Source organism: Dictyostelium purpureum (assembly GCF_000190715.1).
Source record: "Dictyostelium purpureum unplaced genomic scaffold DICPUscaffold_83, whole genome shotgun sequence".
Lineage (NCBI taxonomy): Eukaryota > Evosea > Eumycetozoa > Dictyosteliales > Dictyosteliaceae > Dictyostelium > Dictyostelium purpureum.
This window is the reverse complement of record NW_003519420.1, coordinates 56,840-75,743: the sequence shown is the minus strand read 5'-3', so window position 1 is coordinate 75,743 and position 18,904 is coordinate 56,840. Positions and strand designations below refer to the sequence as shown.

Here is an 18,904-nt window from a genome sequence, read left to right as displayed (position 1 = left end):
ACCTTTATTTTAATTATTTTATTTATTTGTTATTAATATATGTAAATGTGTTTATTGTTATTATTGTTATTATTATTATTTTATTAGTTTGTCAAATGCCTTGTTTACCCTAATAATTTGTGCCACTATCGCTAAAAAAATCATTATAGCTGTTTCTTGTTTTATTATTATTATCGTCTATTTCTGTGATTAAAAAATTTTATTATAGAGAGAATTAATTTGAAATTATTATAATAATTACTACTAAAATTATATTGTGTCTAATTTTATTGTTATTATTTTTTTTGTTGCAACTACTTTTAATTTTAACATTTTTCAGGTATTTTTATTAGATTTGAGTGGTGTTCCTCTATAGTATGATTATATTCATATTCTTGAATGATTATTTCCAATACCTCTTCAAACCATTTTAATATTTTATATTCGTTCTTATTTGTTTCTTGAAGCAGTGATAAGTAACCTCTTTTTAATTATTTCTATAAACTATTTTTATATCGTTAGTTAATACTGAATATCTTTTATAAAATTTAGCTCATTTTGTTTTTTAAGAAATAAACTTTAGTTTTTAATAATTCAAATTTTTGAAGAGCTAAAGGTATATATAGATTCTAAGTTAATTTTAAGTAACCAAGGAAGTTTCATTTTCTTTTTTGGATAAAGGTTATTACATCTTTTATTTTAGTTACATTGTCTAATGTTAATTTAAAATCTTTACTGAAATTTGCAAAGATAATATTATGTTAGAAAAATTATTGTCATATTTTTTTTTTATGATCATCATAAAATTTCCAAATTATTAATTGCTCCAAAATAAAAAAAAAAAAAAAAAACTAAAAAAAAAAAAATAAACTGTAAAAAACTTTTTTTTTTTTTTTTTCCCATATTATTTTTTGATGATTTTTGTATAAATTGGTTATTTTGGGTTTTTTTTTAATTTTTAATATTATTATTCATTGTAACATCAATGTTATTATTTCTAATCCCTAAATAACAATTAACAAAAAATACAACTTTACATTATATTGTGTGATATCTTTTTAAAACATTATCTAAGGAATTTCCTGTTTAAATTTATATCTTAAAATATTGCTTGTCGAAAATCTTTTAATTTTAGAAAATACATTTTGAATTTTATTTTGTTGTTTAATATCTTATTTTTACCACCTACTTCATTAACACGATATCATTTTACAAACACCTGAAGGAAAGCCAATCTGCAATACCTTTCCCCCTTTTTGGACAACAATAAACTATAAAAATCCAAATTTTTAAAAACCAAATTCCAAAATTCATTTTTTCGCTTTTTTTCATATGTATAACATTTTATATTTGTAAATATATTATTTTTTATTTTTGTTTCATAATTTATATGTTGTGTTAATTTGTGTATCAGGTGTATTTTTTTTGATCAATTTAAAAAAAATAAAATTAAAAAAATAGAAAAAATTATAATCAAATCTTTTATTGCTTGTAAATATTTCATTTATTATTTTTAGTATACATGAGAAATATGATTTAATTTATAACTATTTATTATATAAAGATGAACATGAATTATAAATTAAAAAAAAAAAAATATATAAAAGTTAAAAAAAAAAAAAAATGAAAAATGAAAAAAAAAAAAAAAAATAAATAAGAAAAGACAATGTTTTGTTTGTAATATCTTTATTTATATATTTTATCAACTATATATATAATTTATATTTTATCAATTATATAAATATGAGAATGTAGAAAGTATTTATATATATATGATTGAGCTTTAAAAAGATGGTGAATAGTTAAAATACAGGACTTCTGGATAAATAAAAAAATTAATTTTGATTTTGATTTTGATTTGAGGATGGACTTTTTGGGACTAAATTAACTTCTCTGATGCTGTGTATGAAAATTTGTTTAAATTCTTCAAACTTCATGTGTTTTGATGTAGTTGACATATAAAATGAATAGATATTGATGATATAAGACTTGATTAAACATGAAACAGCAAATATCCTCCAATTTTTAACATATCCATGAATACCACCTGAATATAGATATCTGTAGTGAATATCTATTACATCGAGCGATTTTTTATAAAAATCTGATACTAATGGAGGAGACGTTCTTAGAGATTGGGAAAGGTCTATTAAAAGTGAATCTAATTCAAAGTTTTCATTTTCATAAAGTCTGGTAAGAGCTAAAATGTAACCTTCACATGTTAACTGGGCAGGAGCTGGTAAATTAAAATCTTGATTCAAGTTTTTGAGTTTAACCAATGAACATGATTTTAAAGTATCTTTTTGAATTGCTTCTGATAATAATGAGTACGATTGGGGTTGGTTGAATGAGATAATGGATCTATACCACAAATTGATATAACCATTCTCCTGTTACTACTTGATCTTGAAACTCCTAAACCTAAACATAATTTCTTTAAAGCTGAATCATTTAGTTTATAAAGATCCACTGCATCACTAATATTATAACCTTTACTTGGATTAACTTCAAGATTTTGAATTTTAAAACCAGTTGTTGCAATTGATTTAAATGTAGGAACTTTTTCGTCTCTTTCATCAATTTTACAGACTTTATAATAACCATCAAGTTCAATTGCAATCCATTCAATGAGTGATATTAGTTATTATTATCTTGAATATATTTCTCTTTTGAATCTGAATTTAGGATATATTTATATATAGTTTTGTCAAGGGTGCAAACTTTAATTCCTTCAACCAAATCAAACTAATATCACTCATTTCACCTGCAATTCTTTTAATTTGATCGTCTGTAAATTTGGTTGTTGATTGAACCAAAAAAAATCTGTTTCTTTTCCTTTTTGTATTACTATGGTTTTTAATTTCCATAATTGTTTTAAAAATACCCAAATCTAACATTAAGGTAATAGACCAATATTCAAAAAGCTCTTCTTTGGTAATCCTTGAAATAGGCTTAAATTTATACTTTTTGGAACCTCCTTCAAATTCTCTTTTATAAATCTCTTCTTTTTCTGAGTTGATTTTACTTAAATTGAGATTTGTTAGCTCCAAAAAACTATTTACAAATTTTTTATTGAAAAACAAACTAATTACCTCTTCTAATGATATTCCATAATATTTATTTTCAAGTCTTGCATAGGTATCACTATCAACCAAAGAGAGTTCTTCAGTTTCAATTTTTCCCCGAAATGACCAAAAAATAAGAATTTTTTTTTATTTTTTTTTATTCTAATAATTAAATAATTTAAACACATATAAACACAAAAAATAATTCTCTACAAAACAATACAAATCATTAAATAAAAATAAAAAATAATATATTTACAAAAATAAATTATAATACACGAGAAAAAATGAAATTTTGGAATTTGATTTTTAAAAATTTGGATTTTTATAGATAAACCAATAAGGTTAAAGCTGATTTACTTTATTTGCAACAATAAAATAAATTTCTAATATCTTTATTAATTGGTATGCTAATTTGTTATTTCAAACCATAAACCACCATTAAAAAAACATCAAAATAAAAAACAACAAGATATAATTCAAAAATCAATCAGGATAATTTCCAGAAAAGTATTTGCTTGAATTAAAAGATTTTCAATGACAAGCAATACTTAAAATATAAAGTAAACAATCATACTGGGCAAATTAAAAGGAAAAGAGAAAAAAATTATTTGATAGCGTTTAAATCTATATCACAAAATAGATCCTATAGTTGTTTTTGATAATTTAAAAATATTTTATTTTTCTTAATAATTTAATAAAACTGTTAAATTAATAAGGAATTTTCATATAGATAATATGAATCAGTGGTATGTAAAGTTGTAGTTTAGTGATTGGAAATAATTAAATAGGTTACAATGAACATTATATAATTATAATTATAAAAAAAACTGTAGATACTCAAAGAATTTTAAGACATTGTTTCACCTTTGGCAAAAGATATTTTTAAAAGTTATTTTAATAATAGACTTGATAATAGCAATAAAATAGAATTCATGTACCATTAAAATCATATGAGTGCAACCACAGTGGTCGTAGATGGCTCAGAAAAACAAATTAGTATACCAATTGATAATGAAAAGCAATTCTAAACATTAAGGAACTTTTTATTTTGAAATATTATCAAAATATTATGATATAGTGTATAGGTGCATTTTTAATTATTTGTTATTCCAGAAATTAGAAATAATAACATCGAGGACAATGAATTATTAATTAAATAGTTAAAAAAAAAAATTATTACATATAAAAAAAAAATTAAAAAAAACCCAAAAACAACCCAAAAACAACCAAATTACCAAAAAATTTATATGTAAAAAAAAAAAAAAATTTTCAGTCATGAGGCATAATAATTGCAACAAAAAAATAACAACAAATAGTAATGAATATAAATAAATTTAACAGCTATGCATATAAATAGGGTATTTAAATTTTTTTTTTTTTTTTTTTATTGTAATACAACTATTTGATTAAGATCTTGAGGTTTGTACATTTGAAATGGCACTTTAGAGGATCTATGTTGAATTTGAAAAATTATTAATTTCCCTGTTTTTTAAATAATTAATGGTATAGTTATACCATGATTTTGAAACCAAGGAATACTCCAAAACTTCTTTTGTTGGATCAGTTGTTCTTGGATTTGAAAAAACTTCATTTAATAATGAATTTAATATTTTTAAATCCATTGGCAAAGAGGACAAACTATCATTCATTTTTGGAAGCAAATATATGAATAAAATTAATTAATTAATTAATAAATAAAAGAGTATATGATGAATTATATATTTATATGTATAATATATTATTATAATTATTTGTAATAAAATAAATTATAATGTGGATGAAGAAAATAATGATGTTGATAATAAAATATTATTTTAAATACAAAAACCAAAGACTTAAAAAAATTAAAACAAATTTTTAATTTTTTTAATTTTTTTTTTTTTGTGGTTGTGATATTGGAGGTTGGTTTTTTTTGTCAACACCCAAACCCCAAAACCTAAAAATAACTTTTTGCAATATATTATTTTAATTAAAGAAAAAAAAAGAGGGTGAAACATTATGTTAAAAGCAAAACCGTTTTTTTTTTAATCAGTTACCTTTTTCTTTCCCCTTTTTTTTTTTTACAAATTTCATAAATAAAAACAACTTTTTACAATTTCAACAGTTATGTAAATCTGCCACCCACAAAAACATTAATTTTTTTTACAATTAATAAAAATAATAAAAACTTATTTTTTCGAAAAAATTAAAAAAATTTTCTCATTTCTTTTCAATTTTTTTTTTGTTTTTTAAATTAAAAACAAAATAATGGCTTTGTGCAATGCGAATAATATTTTAGAGAAACAAAATATTAATAATATGTATTAAGTTTTTTTTATTCACCAATTATATATTTAAATAATTTTTTTTATAAATCAAAATATTAAATTAAACTAAATAAAAAAAAAAATAAACAACTTTTATTTAGATGAAACAAGTGAAGAAAAAATCTGTAAGTAATAAATACCTCAAATAAATTTGTTTTCAATTCTAATTTTTTTTTTTATTTTTTTTAAATTATAATTTTGGAATGCAGTTTCTCAGGATATATACATCAAATTATTAAATTCCAAACCAACTACTATGAAAACATAAGCAAAGATAATCGCTATTCAAATTTTGAGTGCTTGCTTCATAACATCAGAATGGATTCCAAACGTTGAAACCCCATTAGTTAAAAGTGATAATAATAATAATAATAATAATAATTACAATTATAATCACAAACCTATTCAAGGAGTAACGCAGTTGCAACATCAATGGTAATCATCAGCACCAAAGGTAGCATCAGCAACATATACCCCAATGATATCACCAGCACCAATGGCAGCTTCAAAACCTTTATAGCTCTAACATCATTCGCTCCTTGGTATTTCCCCATCTCATTCAACAATACCATCAATATCAGCTACCATAAATCAAATAACCACTAGTCAGGCCCGGGTGACTATTTTGTTGGATTGTGATAGTGAATGTTCCCCAGTTAAAAACCTTCCTGTAAGATAGAAATTTACAAAAAAAGTTACTCCTCATGATCTAATTCAGTTTTCTGTACTTGCGTAGAGAAAGAGTAAGAAATCAAATGTAAATTTGCATCCAATTCCTCTATTGATGAATTTATCAGAATTAAATCAAAAAATGAAGCAGCTTCAAATCAAATTATAATTTTTATTTTAAATATTAAAATTAAATAAATTTGTAGTTTTTTAATCTTTTATTTTATATTTATATTTGGGGGGTTTTACCACCACTCTTTTGTTTCTATATTTTTTCACTACAATAAACACAATAATAAAACATTATATACCTTTTTTAATTTAAAATTTTTTTATTTATTTATTGTCCCCTTTTTTTTTTTAATTGTGATTGTTTTCTTTTTAAATTACTGACCCCATTTCACACTCATATTAATGTCCCAGTTTAATTTATAATCATTTTATAATTATTGTGGTTTTTTAAAGGGTAAAAAATTTTTATTAATTTATTTTTAACAATTAATAAATTTCAATTACAAATTATATTTTTTTATTTATTTATATTAATTTTCAAATTCAATACTTTTCTTTGATACAATCATTTAAACATCATAATAGTAAATATTTATTATTATTTAATTATTTTTTTTTAGAAATAAAATTTATAATGTCATCAAGTTTAGTTATGGTATTTATTCATTCAATTAAAGTTAAAATGTTATTTTTATCATTTATTAATGCTTTTTATTTATTAAAAAATACACAGGCTAATGGTTATAAAACTAAAAAGAGGGTTTTGGATGTAAGTTTTTTAATTATATTTGAATAATAATATTTTATAAATACTGAATTTTTTTCATTATATAGACAGAAGATACCTTATTGGGTGTTAATGATTCCCCACACAAAAAACAAAAGGTATTTTTGAAGGAACTTGAATGTTTAAATCAGCATTCCCAGTATTTTCAAACAAACCCTACAATTATTCCAGATCAATTAGATGAAGAGCAAATTGAAGACCGATATCGAATGAGTATTTCTCATTTGACCAAATTACCAACACCAATAATTATGGCTTTCACTCCAAACTCGATGGACCAAAGTAGAAAATATCATGTCTTTGATGATAGTTATTATGAAAAATATATCCAAGGATTTGATTTCTTTCAACTCTTATGCCGAAAATAATACCAATTTATTTTTGATCATTTTAATTTAAAAGTTAAAATAAAAAAAAAAAAATTAAAATTGTAAATCTTTAAAAAAATTAAATGTATGAATGTGTATGTGTATGAATATAAAAAAGCGTAAAATATTTTTTAAAATCTAAATATTATTTATTTATTTATTTATTTTTTTTTTATTTTTTTTTTTTAATCAAAAGACTAATTAATTTAAAAATATATGGATGGTAAACTTTGGAACATTTAAATTGACAAAGTTCCTATATTCTACACCTGGTATGATCTCTTTAAAATGGATAGCCCCTAATTGATTAAATTCTCGATACTGTTTAATTTTTTTTTTACTTGTAACCTATTTTGTAAATATTAAAAAAAAAAAATTAAATAATTGGTATTGCTTACAATTTGTTTATTCAATTATTGTTATTAATGATTTTTTTATTAATTTACTATTATTATTTTATTATTTTATTATTTTATTATTTATATATTGAAAATAAAAAAAAATTAATATAAAAATTTAAAAAAAAAAAAATTTATTTTTTTGAATTTTTTTTTTGAGTTTTTTTTTTTTTTAGCCGACCCAAATCGGTTCACATCTTGTTTAAAATAACAATATTATAATAATAATAATATAATTATTATTATAATTGTTATAATCATCATTGTACCAATAATCTGAAATAATTGAATAAAAATACAAAATACTCAAACGATGAAAGGGGTATAATGATATTTGTAATAACATACTCAGAAATTCAAAAAATTCATCCTTTTTTAGTAACTGACACTTCCAACAATAACAAAAATAAATTTTTTTGTTGAACTTGAAAAAAAAAATTCAAAAATACAATAATAAAAAATAGTAAAAAACTGATAATGTTCAAAATTAATAATGAATATGAAGTATCGCGACGTCCAAATTGTTTCATCACACACTTTAAACACATAAAGTTACTATTATATTAGTATATTTATTTTTTGAAATAGGGGGTATTCAAATTATTTTTAGTTTTTTTGGGGGTTAATAAGTTGTATTGGAATAAATAATGGGTGTTTATTAAAGTTTTTTTATTTAAATATAATTTTATTTTTATTTATTTATTTTTTTATTTATTTATTTATTTTCTTCATATTAATTTTTTTATTTTAATCATTTATTAATATTGTCCCAATACTTTATTTCATTGATTACTAATTTACGTATAAATAAATGGAATTTAATAATAATAATATTAATAATAATAATATTAATAATATAAATAATAAAATTATTAATAATATGAATAAAAATATTCAAAGGTTAATATCTCAACCACTAAATCAAAACGATAATAATAATAACATTAATAATAATAATAATAATAATAATAATAATGATAATGATAATTATTATTATAATAAAAATAATTTTAATAATAATAATAAAAAATCCAAAAGAAATGTTATTATTAAAATTGGTTGTGTTTGTCCAACTTATACAGTTTATGGCAATGTTTTAGTACCACCCCCAGAAATTATAGTTAGAGGTTATACGGGCGAAGCAAATGACCTAGTGGTAACAGCCTCAGTTGAATCAAATACTATTTCAAACTCTAATGATGTAAAGGTTGAAGAAAGTGATGGTCTTATCAGGTTCCAATTTGGCAATATGTGTTTCAAAAGAGAGAATGAAGACGATCTTACCCCATTTAGTATACAATTCAGTGTTTATGGGAAAGGACTATCTATAATTGATACATGCTATTCGGAATCTATTCGGGTATTCAAACACACAAGTCTTTTGCCCGGTATGGATATTGTCCGTTTATCTCGTAATGGCCTCTGTTTCCCACAAGAAGGAAAAATTACCGCCTATGGTCACTTCACAAGTAATGAAGCATTCAATGTAGAGTATAAACCAAGTGATCGATTAAAAAAGCAAAATGAAGCACCAAATATTATTCCATACAGCTCGCTTGAAAAACCATCTCCATCATCATTCAAGATATCATTCCTTGCTCCTTCAGAAATTAATGAATTTTTTTACTTTTCAACTCGTTGTCATAATGATATATTAAAAGTTGGTATACCATATAACTTTTCTTATAAAAGTAAGTTTAACTTTTTTACATTCAATTATAATTATATGTTTTAATATTAATACAAAATTAATAATTTTCAGATTATGCTTTAAAACTTCAAAGATTTCTTAAAGAAAACAATGAACCTGACTTTTTCTCCCTTATTTTTTTCAGTTGTATAATTCATAATGAATTTGAAATATTCCAATCAATTCTTAAATTAGAAAATAATTTAATAGATTCTCTTCGTGATTTTCAAGGCAATTCATTGGTTATGGTGTCTGTAAAAGAGAAGAAAGAAAAATTTATCGAGTTTTTATTAGATACAAAATGCGATCTTTCAATTAAAAACAACAGTGGCCAAAGTATTTTCCACATGGCATGTTATTCTGGCTCATCTTTAGTTGTCAATATGGTCTTCGAAGCTGGTGCTAATGTTTTCGATCGTGATAATTTTGGTGCTACTGGTCTTCATATCGCCGTTGAAAGAGGACATATAAATTTGGTTGAAGAACTAATGGAAGATCATTTTTCATTGTTTGATTTAAAGGATAATTTTTGTCTCTCTGCTCTTCATTATGCTACACAAGATAATAATCGTGAAATAGTTAAAGTTTTTACCGAATTTTTCTCTTTTGAAGGCCCTGAAAATATCAACTCAATGGACTATAGTGGAATGACCCCACTTCATTGGGCCGCTGCTCTTGGTAATCTCCCTATGGTAGTTAGACTCGTTAAAGCTCGTGCCGATATTAATGCTCTAGACAGAAATAAAGAATCACCAATCTTTAAGGCCATTACATGTGGACATAATTACGTTGTTGCTTTCCTTTTACTTTGTGAAAATATCAAATTAGATATTGAAAATACTTTGGGTGTAACCCCCAGACAACAATTAGAAATATAAAAAAAACATCCTCATAAATAGAAACTAAAAATATAAATTTTCACAAATTTTTAATAATACAATAAATTCTTTTTTAATTAATACCTTATTATTTTATTTTTATTACTTGGTTTTGCAAAAGACAAATTGCTATTCATAAATAAATAAAAAAAAGAAATTATAAAAAAAGGGAAAAGAAGTTTCAAAGATTTAAAAAATCTTAGTGCATTTTAAAAAGGAGATAGTAATAAATATAAAATCGTAATTTAAATAATCAACATTAATTTTTATGTAAAATAAAAATTTAAAAAAATTTTTAAATTTTTTTTTTATTCACAAACTTTTTTTCTTCAAAAGGCTAATAAGAACAATAAAAAGGGGAAAATATAAAAATTTATCATAAATTATTTTAAAAATAAAAAAATAAAAAAATAAAAAAATAAAAAAATATTATTAATAAAAAAGTTTTTTATAACCTTTCTGTTTATAAAATGTTTAAAAGATTATCATATGACACCTAGTTAAAACATTGAGGTTCTTTGGGATATCAAGCCAATCTTAGTGTCAGCGAAAGTATACAAGATAGGGGTGTGTCAAATTTTTTTTATGTGGATGATAGTGGAATTGATATTGGTGTTGGTGCTGTGGTATTTATTGTTGTTGACTAAAAGGGGTAGATACCACTAGTATTTTTCTTTAATAATTTTGATGGTGAGCTATCTGACCCATAGAAAGATTGAAATTAATTGGAGCATGTGATGAAACACCAAAGTAAATTCTTTTTGGGGAACACTCACAAGATAGTGGCTCAATTTTATTGAATATGGTATACAATGCATCTATTTCTTTAAGTGATGTAGCTTTGATTTGTGTTGAGTCAATTTCTTTAAGTGATGAACCTTTTTTTCGTGATGCATCCATTCAATTTAAAATCTATTATAAATATAAAAAAGCTTAACATTGTATTCAATTCAACAGATATTAAAGATATTTTTCATATATTATAATATGATATATAATAATATTTAGTTACAATTTTTTTTACAAAAATAATTTTTTGTATAATAATATGGAAAAAATTTTAAGTTGTTTTTTTTTTTGAAGGTGTAATAATAACTTAATTGATTATTAAGTTTTTTGTTAATTAAAATAAATAATAAAAATAAAATTAAAATTAAAATTAAAATAAAAATAAAAATAAAAATAAAAATAAAAATAAAAATAAAAATAAAAGTAAAAATAAAAATAAAATTATAAATAAAAATTAAATATAACTATAATTATATAACTTAAAAAATCAGGTCCTTTCAAATTAGGTAATAATTTTAAACAAGATTAAATTAAATTTGTATGAACGGATATAAAAATTGTATGAAAAAAAAAAAAATAAAAATTTTTTTACAAAATCGAAAGTTTATTTATATTTTAATAACAATATAGTAAAAAATGAGATATAGTATACATAAATACAATAGTAGTTATATAAAATATTGGAGAATATTTTTAACAATAATAATTTTTTTTTTTAAAATAATTTTTATTTATATAGAAAAAAGTGCCATTTAATAATTATTAAAGGGAGAATACAATAAACAGACACAATGACCGCTGCTTCTCTAGATATTGCTTTATTTACTTTTCTATGGTGGTTGAGAGAATTTACACAAAAATAACCTGAAATTTAATATTAAATAATAAAAAAAATAAAATATAAAAAATTTCTTTTTTTTTTTTTTTTTTTTAAATATTTTTTTTTAAATTTATATATATTTTATATTATATTATATATTATATATTATATTATATATTATATATTATATTATATATTATATATTTCTAATATATATATGATTAAATGTTTTTATAGAGAATTGGAGTGGAATCATTTGATCTAGTTAAAAATTCTCTTGATCTAAACTTATTTTGATTTTTTAAATGTGATAACATTATTGTTGAATGAAATTCTAATTGTTCAGTGGAAAAACATGTTGCATCTAAAATAATAATAATAATAATAATAATAATAATAATAATAATAATGATAATTGTTAGTATTTTAAAAAATTTTAATAGTTTTTTTAAAATATATACCTTTTTTTGAATTGTTTACATTAATATTTTGATTTGTGTTAACATTATTAATGTTTTGGTTTTCAAAGCCAATATTATTGTTAGTAATCATTTGGTTACTATTCATATTGTTATGAACATAGTTATTACTATTAATATTATTATTGAAGTAGTTACTATTACTATTGTTGTTATTATTAATATTGTAATTAAAGTTGCTCATGTTATTGTAATTATTAAAACTATTAAAGCTATTATTGTTGTTAAAATCATTATTGGTGTTAACAGTATTGGTTTTTGTTGTTTTTGTTGTTGTTGTTGTATTTGTAGTATTGTTGTTAACATTGGTAATGATATTGGTATTTGGATCATTATAGTTTGTAAAGTTATTAAAACCATTTTGGTTATTATAGTTATTAAAATTATTAAAATTATTTATACTATAGTTATTTTGGTTATTATAATTATTCATTTTTGTTGTAATGTAATTTATATTTTGTTATTATTGAATATAAAAAAATAAAAAAAATAAAAAAAATTTTGATGAGCTTCATTTTTTTATTTTTTTTTTTTATTAATAAACAATGTATATCGAATTTTATTAAAAATAGAGAGAAGTAATGTGAATATTCACAAATATAATAATTATTTATACATAAAATAAAAATAGAATGTGGTTGTGATAGTGGTAGTGGTGCTTTGTTGTTATTGTTATTAATATTAAATTTGTTTTTATATTTATTTTAATTATTATTTTAATTATTATTTTTTATTATTATTATTATTTTTTTAAGTTTTTTTATAAGTAAAAGAAGTCATTATAATATATTGAAGACATTAAGTGGGGGTAAAAAGAAAAAAAATAGTAATAAAAAAAAAAAAAAAAATATTAACACATTTTATTTGATCATACAAACAAATATAAATATATATTTGCAACTGTTGAATTTTTATTAAACACTACCCCCATTCAAATTATAATACTTAATTTGCTAGTCAGTTAAAAAAAAATAATCATTGTGGTTACTTTGATCGTGTGTGTTTTTTTTTTTTTTATAATAAAAATTATTTTTAGAGTTTTTAAATTTAGATTAAAATTATAAAAAACTCACAAAACACACATATACAAAAAAATATGACACATTTGTTGTGAAATGAAACAAAGAAAAGAAATTAAATAAAAAAAAAAATATAATAATATAAAAATAGTTTAACAAATAATAATAAATTATTAAAAAAAAAAGAGGCACAATATTTCCATAAATCTCACAAAATAAAGGAGTATCTTTAGATCTTGAGAGTGATTATAATAAAAAAAATTTTAAAAATTTAAAAAAAAAAAAAAAAAAAAAAAATTTCAAAATTTTGATTGTCATTATTTAATGAAAATAAACACACAACGTTACATCTTCATTATAAATTTTCCTTTTAATATTTGACAAAAAAATAAAAGAAATAATAATAAACAAATAAATAAAAACAAACTTGAATATATTTAAAATTATTTTTATTGTTTTTATTTTATTATTATTACCTAAGGTAGATACTGCTTTATTTCGCCCATATTTTTGTTATTATTATAAAAACTCCATATGTTTTCATCTTGAATACCATTTCTAAGATTATTTTGATAATTTGCGAATTCATTAAATTGCCATATGAGTTTTATTATTACCCAATTTGAGTCCATTATAATTACTACTACTGTTAATATTTAATAAATTGCTATTTTTATTGTTTGTATTTAATATTTTGCCTTCTAAAAACTGTATTTATTTTATACTATTATTATTATTGAAGTCACTATTGTATTCAGTTCTTGATACCTAAAAATTTGTGCTACTATCGCCAACAAAACCATCATAGCCGTTTCTTGTTTTATTATTACTTCTAAAAAAATTATTAATAATGTGTCTAATCTTATTTTTATTGTTATTATTACTAAATATTATTGTGTCCAATTTTATTGATTCTGTTATTGCTATTGTAACTACTTTTTTATTTTAACATTTTTCGGGTATTTATATTAGATTTGAGTGGTGTTCCTCTATAGCATGATTATTTCCAATACCTCTCCGAACCATTTTAATATTTTATATTCGTTCTTATTTGCTCAAAGTTGAATGTTTCTTGAAGCAGTGATTAAGTAACCTCTTTTCAATTATTTCTATAAACTATTTTTATATCGTTAGTCAATACTGAATATCCTTTATAAAATTTAGCTCATTCTGTTATATGAGAAATAATGTTTATATTTACCTTTAACTCTTCAAAAGTTTGAATCATTAAAAACTTTACATTTATTTAAGTAACCAAGGAATTTTCATTTTCTTTTTTGATAAAGGTTAATACATCTTTTATTTTAGTTACATTATCTAATGTTAATTTAAATTCTTTACTGAAATTTGCAAGGATATTGTAATTATTATTATCTGTTTTATTAAAATATAATTATTTGTGTTCCTGTGTTATAAAAATTATTGTGTGGCATTATTTTTTGTGAAAAATGGTGATTTTTTTTATTTTTTAAAAAGAAAAATTATAAAAATTTGTGAAGTTTTTTTTTTTCGTTTTTTTTTTTAATGGCAAATTAAAAAAAAATAAAATTTTTTTAATTTTTTAAATATTAAGATATTTTCAAACCCATTTTATTATAATAAAATAATTTATTTTATCATATTCAATATTTATAACAATCAGATAAAATATAAAATTTATTTGATATTATTACTTTAATATAATAATTTAAAAATGAAAAATAAACTATTTTAAAATTAAAATATAAATCAAATAAATATTATCTTGAGAGTCCCAACTCGATGATGATTTTAAAAATAATATTGATAATTATTTATCAAAATCACTATCATTGAAAAGAAAAGGAAAAGAATAATGGAAATGAAAATCTTCCAAAATACATACAGTGCAGATAAACCAAATTATGAAATTTACGTAGGCTATGTAGCCAGCAAAACCATTTATGTAGCTGATAATGACATTTACAACTGTGTTAACAATAATAAAACTACAAAAAGTTTCAATCATAGATATTTGGTGCACCAGAACAATCAATACCTGTACCATCATCCTCACCCACTGATAGCAATTCCAATCAAAATGAAATAAAAAAAGAAGATTGTATGTATAAATATATAAATTGACCTATTTTTTATATATAAAATAAATGTTTCTAAAAATATATATCACATCTACAGAGTAAAAAAAATAAATAAACTCATCCAAATAAGTGATAAATAAAAATAAATTTATAATTTAAATATAAAATTAAAAAAAATAATATCTACTTGATTTATTGATTTAAATTTATTTCGCTCTTTTACACTGTCATTATGCTTTGGTGTTTCGGAAATATTATTAATTATAAAAAAACAGTTTTTATTTGTAGCAACAATACTTCAATGACAATAACCAAAAAATACACCTTAGTTTTTATCAGCACCATCAACAAATCTATCAATTCTTTTATCCAAAGTTTATTATGGTCTTTTGCTGTTACACTCCAACCACATGCTCATTTTTATCTTCAAATATTAAACAAAGTAAGAAGTGTACTTGAACAAATATTATATATTACATACTAAAAAAATTTATATATAAATTGTAGTTATTTTTATGCAAATTTTTTTTTAAATTTATTTAAATAAATGAAAAATAATATTTTTTTTTAATTATTTATCAATAGCAATCTTCGTACTAATTTAATAGTCTGTAAATGCTATTTAGTTCTTTTGAAAGCTGGTAACTTTTTCTTTGCTTAGCATTATGGAGACCACAAGCATTACAAAGAGGTACATGTAGTGAAACACCTTCCCTATCTACCCAGCCTTTTCTCCACTCTGGTGTAGTTCTACATCTACATCTGAAGCAAGCTTCAGGCTTCTCTTTTCTTGGTCTTCCTCTTTTTCTTTTTACTGTAGTAATGTCACTTGAATTATTATTGTTATGCATTTTACTAATAAAGATTAATAGATAAAAAAAATATTTTAATTAGTAAATCTAAAATTTTTTTAATAGTTAATAAATATAAAACATACTACAAAACTGTGTATATATATTTGAAAAATTAATACTGATGAAAATAAAAATAAGTAAATTTAATCAAAAATTTATACCTTTTTAAAAAAAAAAAAAAAAAAAAAAAAAAAATAAAACAAAATTCTTTCTAAAACCTTTCTTAATTATCAAATATGGATATAATTGATTTTAAGTCACTTAAAATCAAATAAAATCGTTTATATTATCATAATAAAAAAAAAAAATTATAATATTTTTTTTCTTTTTACTTTTTATATTCATCCAAAAAAAAAAAATGCAGCTTCTGTGTGTGAGAGTGGTTATGGCTGTGTTGCAGAGTGACTGTGTAATTTTTATATTTCCTACCCACACATCTATTAAAATACCCTCTATTTTTTTGCACTATTGGCTAAAAATAAATATTTGCATTATGCATTCAAATAAATAAAAAATTTACCCCCATCACACTCTATTTTTTAATACACAAATTCAGAAAATTGTATAATATTATATCAATAACCCCATAATTTTTATTGATTCCAAACAACTATAATTTTAATTATTTTTTTGGCCTTGAATAGTGTGGAAACAACTTTGATCATTATGAAGATGAATTTAAATTTATATAAAAACACTATATAATTTGTATAAATTATTGTAATTAATTATATATATTTTTTTTTTTTGTTGTTTTTTTTCTTTTATTATTTAGTGGTTTATGGCAGTATAATAATTTTTTATGTAAACATATTAATTATTGAGGTAAATTAAAAATTTTTGAATTTATCTCACAACAACAGATATGAAAAAAAAAAAAAAATTAAAAAAAGAAAAAATTGAGGGGCAAAATCATAATATTTAATAAAAAAAAAGTTTAAAATTTTTTTTAATTATTGGGTGTGAGAAAAGATTTACTGTTTTTTAAAAGATTTTAAATAACCACAAAAAAAAAATACAAAATTTTTTTTATTTGCATAAAAAAATAACAATATATTGATTTATTATAGCGTTGTTTATTTTTTTTTATATAATTATTATCAGTTTGTTTTTATGAGGGATTCATGCCTAAAATTACTGTACCATTTAGTGTACCCCCTCTTTTTTAAAAACGGTAGCATATCGAGATAAGTTTTTTATTTCTTAATACTGAATCTATATAACAAAACCAAAGGAAAACTCGGTTAATACTATAATATGAGTTTTTATGTTGATAGTTACAAATTGTTTCTAATATTCTGCAATTGTCTCTATTTAAAACCTGAAGATGAATCCATAGAAGATTATAAAAGATATCGTTATAAATTTACTTTAGAGTGTCTGCAAAAATATTTTCCAACTGCCGAACTAAACCCTGAATTTGGTTATCTCCCAATGAACTTTTTTGTTCTTGAAGCTGTTCTAATTTATAAAGTCCTGATTCAAGTTCAATCAATTCCCAACAACAAAAACCTCTACAACCTCAACTACAACTTCTTCAAACAATAATAATAATTATAATATTAATTACAATAGCTTTCTTTTTATTACACAAATTAATTCTATTTCATTTCAAACAAATCATCAATCTATAAATAACAAGATAAGTAAGATTAGGTGGTGGAGATTTTATAAGTGATGGGTGTGATACTGGTTTAGATTTGATTGGCATCTTTTTAATACCACTGTTTTTTATAGAATTTATATCTCGATTGTCCATTTTATATCACCAGATACTCCATCTCCTGCTATAACCGTAAAATCTGCAAAAGCATATATAAAAACATCACCAAATAATACACAACTTGGACCTCGGCCATTAAGTGAGGAGTTTATAGATGATATAATTCAAATTTTAGCAGAATCAGCACCAAAAACAAAAAGAAATTTACTCCCTTGTAGATTCCCAGATTGCTCCGTTTCCATATCAAACAAATCTAATCTAAAACGACATCTAGCTTTACATTTTAAAGAAATCCTTCCTCAAACAATGATTTTTCTATGCTCAAAAAATCACCAGTAGTGTTACTTCTCAACATTCTCAAAGGATCATGCAATTCAACATTTAAAAAAATTTCATTGTAAATCAGGTACATTTGATGACCATTTTTTTTACTCTTAATATTAAAGATGAAACAAAAGAAGAAGAAAAAGAAAATGCTTTAGATTCAAAAAAAAGATCTCTTGATGACATTGATAATTTAGTTGCTTCAAATAATAATAATAAAAAACAAAAAAAAAAAAAAATTTTAATAATAATAATTATAATAAAAATAATAATAGTGATAATAGTAATAATAGTGATAGTGATAATAGTGATTGATAGTGATAAAATTTAAAAAATAAAAATATAAATTTTAAACTAAAAGTATTTAAGTCTAAGAAAAAAAAAAGAAAAATAAAAATTATCAACTTAACAGTTTTTTGGAGTTATTTTATTTATATTTATAAAGATATAATTTAAAAAAAAAAAAATAAAAATTTTAATTGATTTTTTTTATTGTGGTTGGTTCAGATATTTCAAAACATTCAATTTTTTTTTTTTTTTTTAAATTTTTATATGGGAAATTTATATTTTTATTGGGGGGGGGGATCAAAACATGCCATTTAAAAATTTTGACAAAAAAAAAAAAAAAAAAAAAATTTTAATATGGGAAATGTAAATAAAAAATTTTAAAATTTCCCATAT

The 18,904-nt window shown here is 21.1% G+C and overlaps 6 protein-coding genes across 6 annotated transcripts; 2 read left to right on the top strand and 4 right to left on the bottom strand.

Moving 5' to 3' along the window:
• Positions 1 to 1,814: 1,814 nt before the first annotated feature.
• Positions 1,815 to 3,997, bottom strand: DICPUDRAFT_77803 (uncharacterized protein; the record flags this gene model as incomplete). Its single annotated transcript, XM_003286871.1, has 4 exons — positions 1,815 to 2,293; positions 2,347 to 2,568; positions 2,744 to 3,033; positions 3,912 to 3,997. The coding sequence occupies 4 exons, from the start codon at positions 3,995 to 3,997 to the stop codon at positions 1,815 to 1,817; spliced, it is 1,077 nt and encodes a 358-aa protein (XP_003286919.1).
• Positions 3,998 to 4,402: 405 nt separating this feature from the next.
• On the bottom strand, positions 4,403 to 4,817 carry DICPUDRAFT_91812 (uncharacterized protein). The gene has a single exon (XM_003286870.1). It carries the CDS (start codon positions 4,694 to 4,696, stop codon positions 4,499 to 4,501), a length of 198 nt encoding a protein of 65 aa, XP_003286918.1. The 5' UTR covers positions 4,697 to 4,817; the 3' UTR covers positions 4,403 to 4,498.
• A 1,851-nt stretch (positions 4,818 to 6,668) lies between these two features.
• Positions 6,669 to 7,189, top strand: DICPUDRAFT_77802 (uncharacterized protein; the record flags this gene model as incomplete). Its single annotated transcript, XM_003286888.1, has 2 exons — positions 6,669 to 6,803; positions 6,869 to 7,189. The coding sequence occupies 2 exons, from the start codon at positions 6,669 to 6,671 to the stop codon at positions 7,187 to 7,189; spliced, it is 456 nt and encodes a 151-aa protein (XP_003286936.1).
• Positions 7,190 to 11,781: 4,592 nt separating this feature from the next.
• On the bottom strand, positions 11,782 to 12,686 carry DICPUDRAFT_72173 (uncharacterized protein). Its single transcript, XM_003286869.1, has 3 exons — positions 12,226 to 12,686; positions 11,962 to 12,128; positions 11,782 to 11,903 (listed from the first exon to the last, which is right to left on the bottom strand). Exons 1-2 carry the CDS (start codon positions 12,674 to 12,676, stop codon positions 11,986 to 11,988), a joined length of 594 nt encoding a protein of 197 aa, XP_003286917.1. The 5' UTR covers positions 12,677 to 12,686; the 3' UTR covers positions 11,782 to 11,903; positions 11,962 to 11,985.
• A 3,167-nt stretch (positions 12,687 to 15,853) lies between these two features.
• DICPUDRAFT_72172 (uncharacterized protein) lies at positions 15,854 to 16,331 on the bottom strand (the record flags this gene model as incomplete). The annotated part of the gene is made up of 2 exons (XM_003286868.1): positions 16,260 to 16,331; positions 15,854 to 16,177 (listed from the first exon to the last, which is right to left on the bottom strand). A coding segment is annotated over exon 2 (250 nt), but the record flags the coding sequence as incomplete, so codon positions are not given.
• Positions 16,332 to 17,433: 1,102 nt separating this feature from the next.
• Positions 17,434 to 18,538, top strand: DICPUDRAFT_77799 (uncharacterized protein; the record flags this gene model as incomplete). The annotated part of the gene is made up of 3 exons (XM_003286887.1): positions 17,434 to 17,599; positions 17,949 to 18,234; positions 18,499 to 18,538. 3 exons carry the CDS (start codon positions 17,434 to 17,436, stop codon positions 18,536 to 18,538), a joined length of 492 nt encoding a protein of 163 aa, XP_003286935.1.
• Between the last annotated feature and the right edge of the window lie 366 nt (positions 18,539 to 18,904).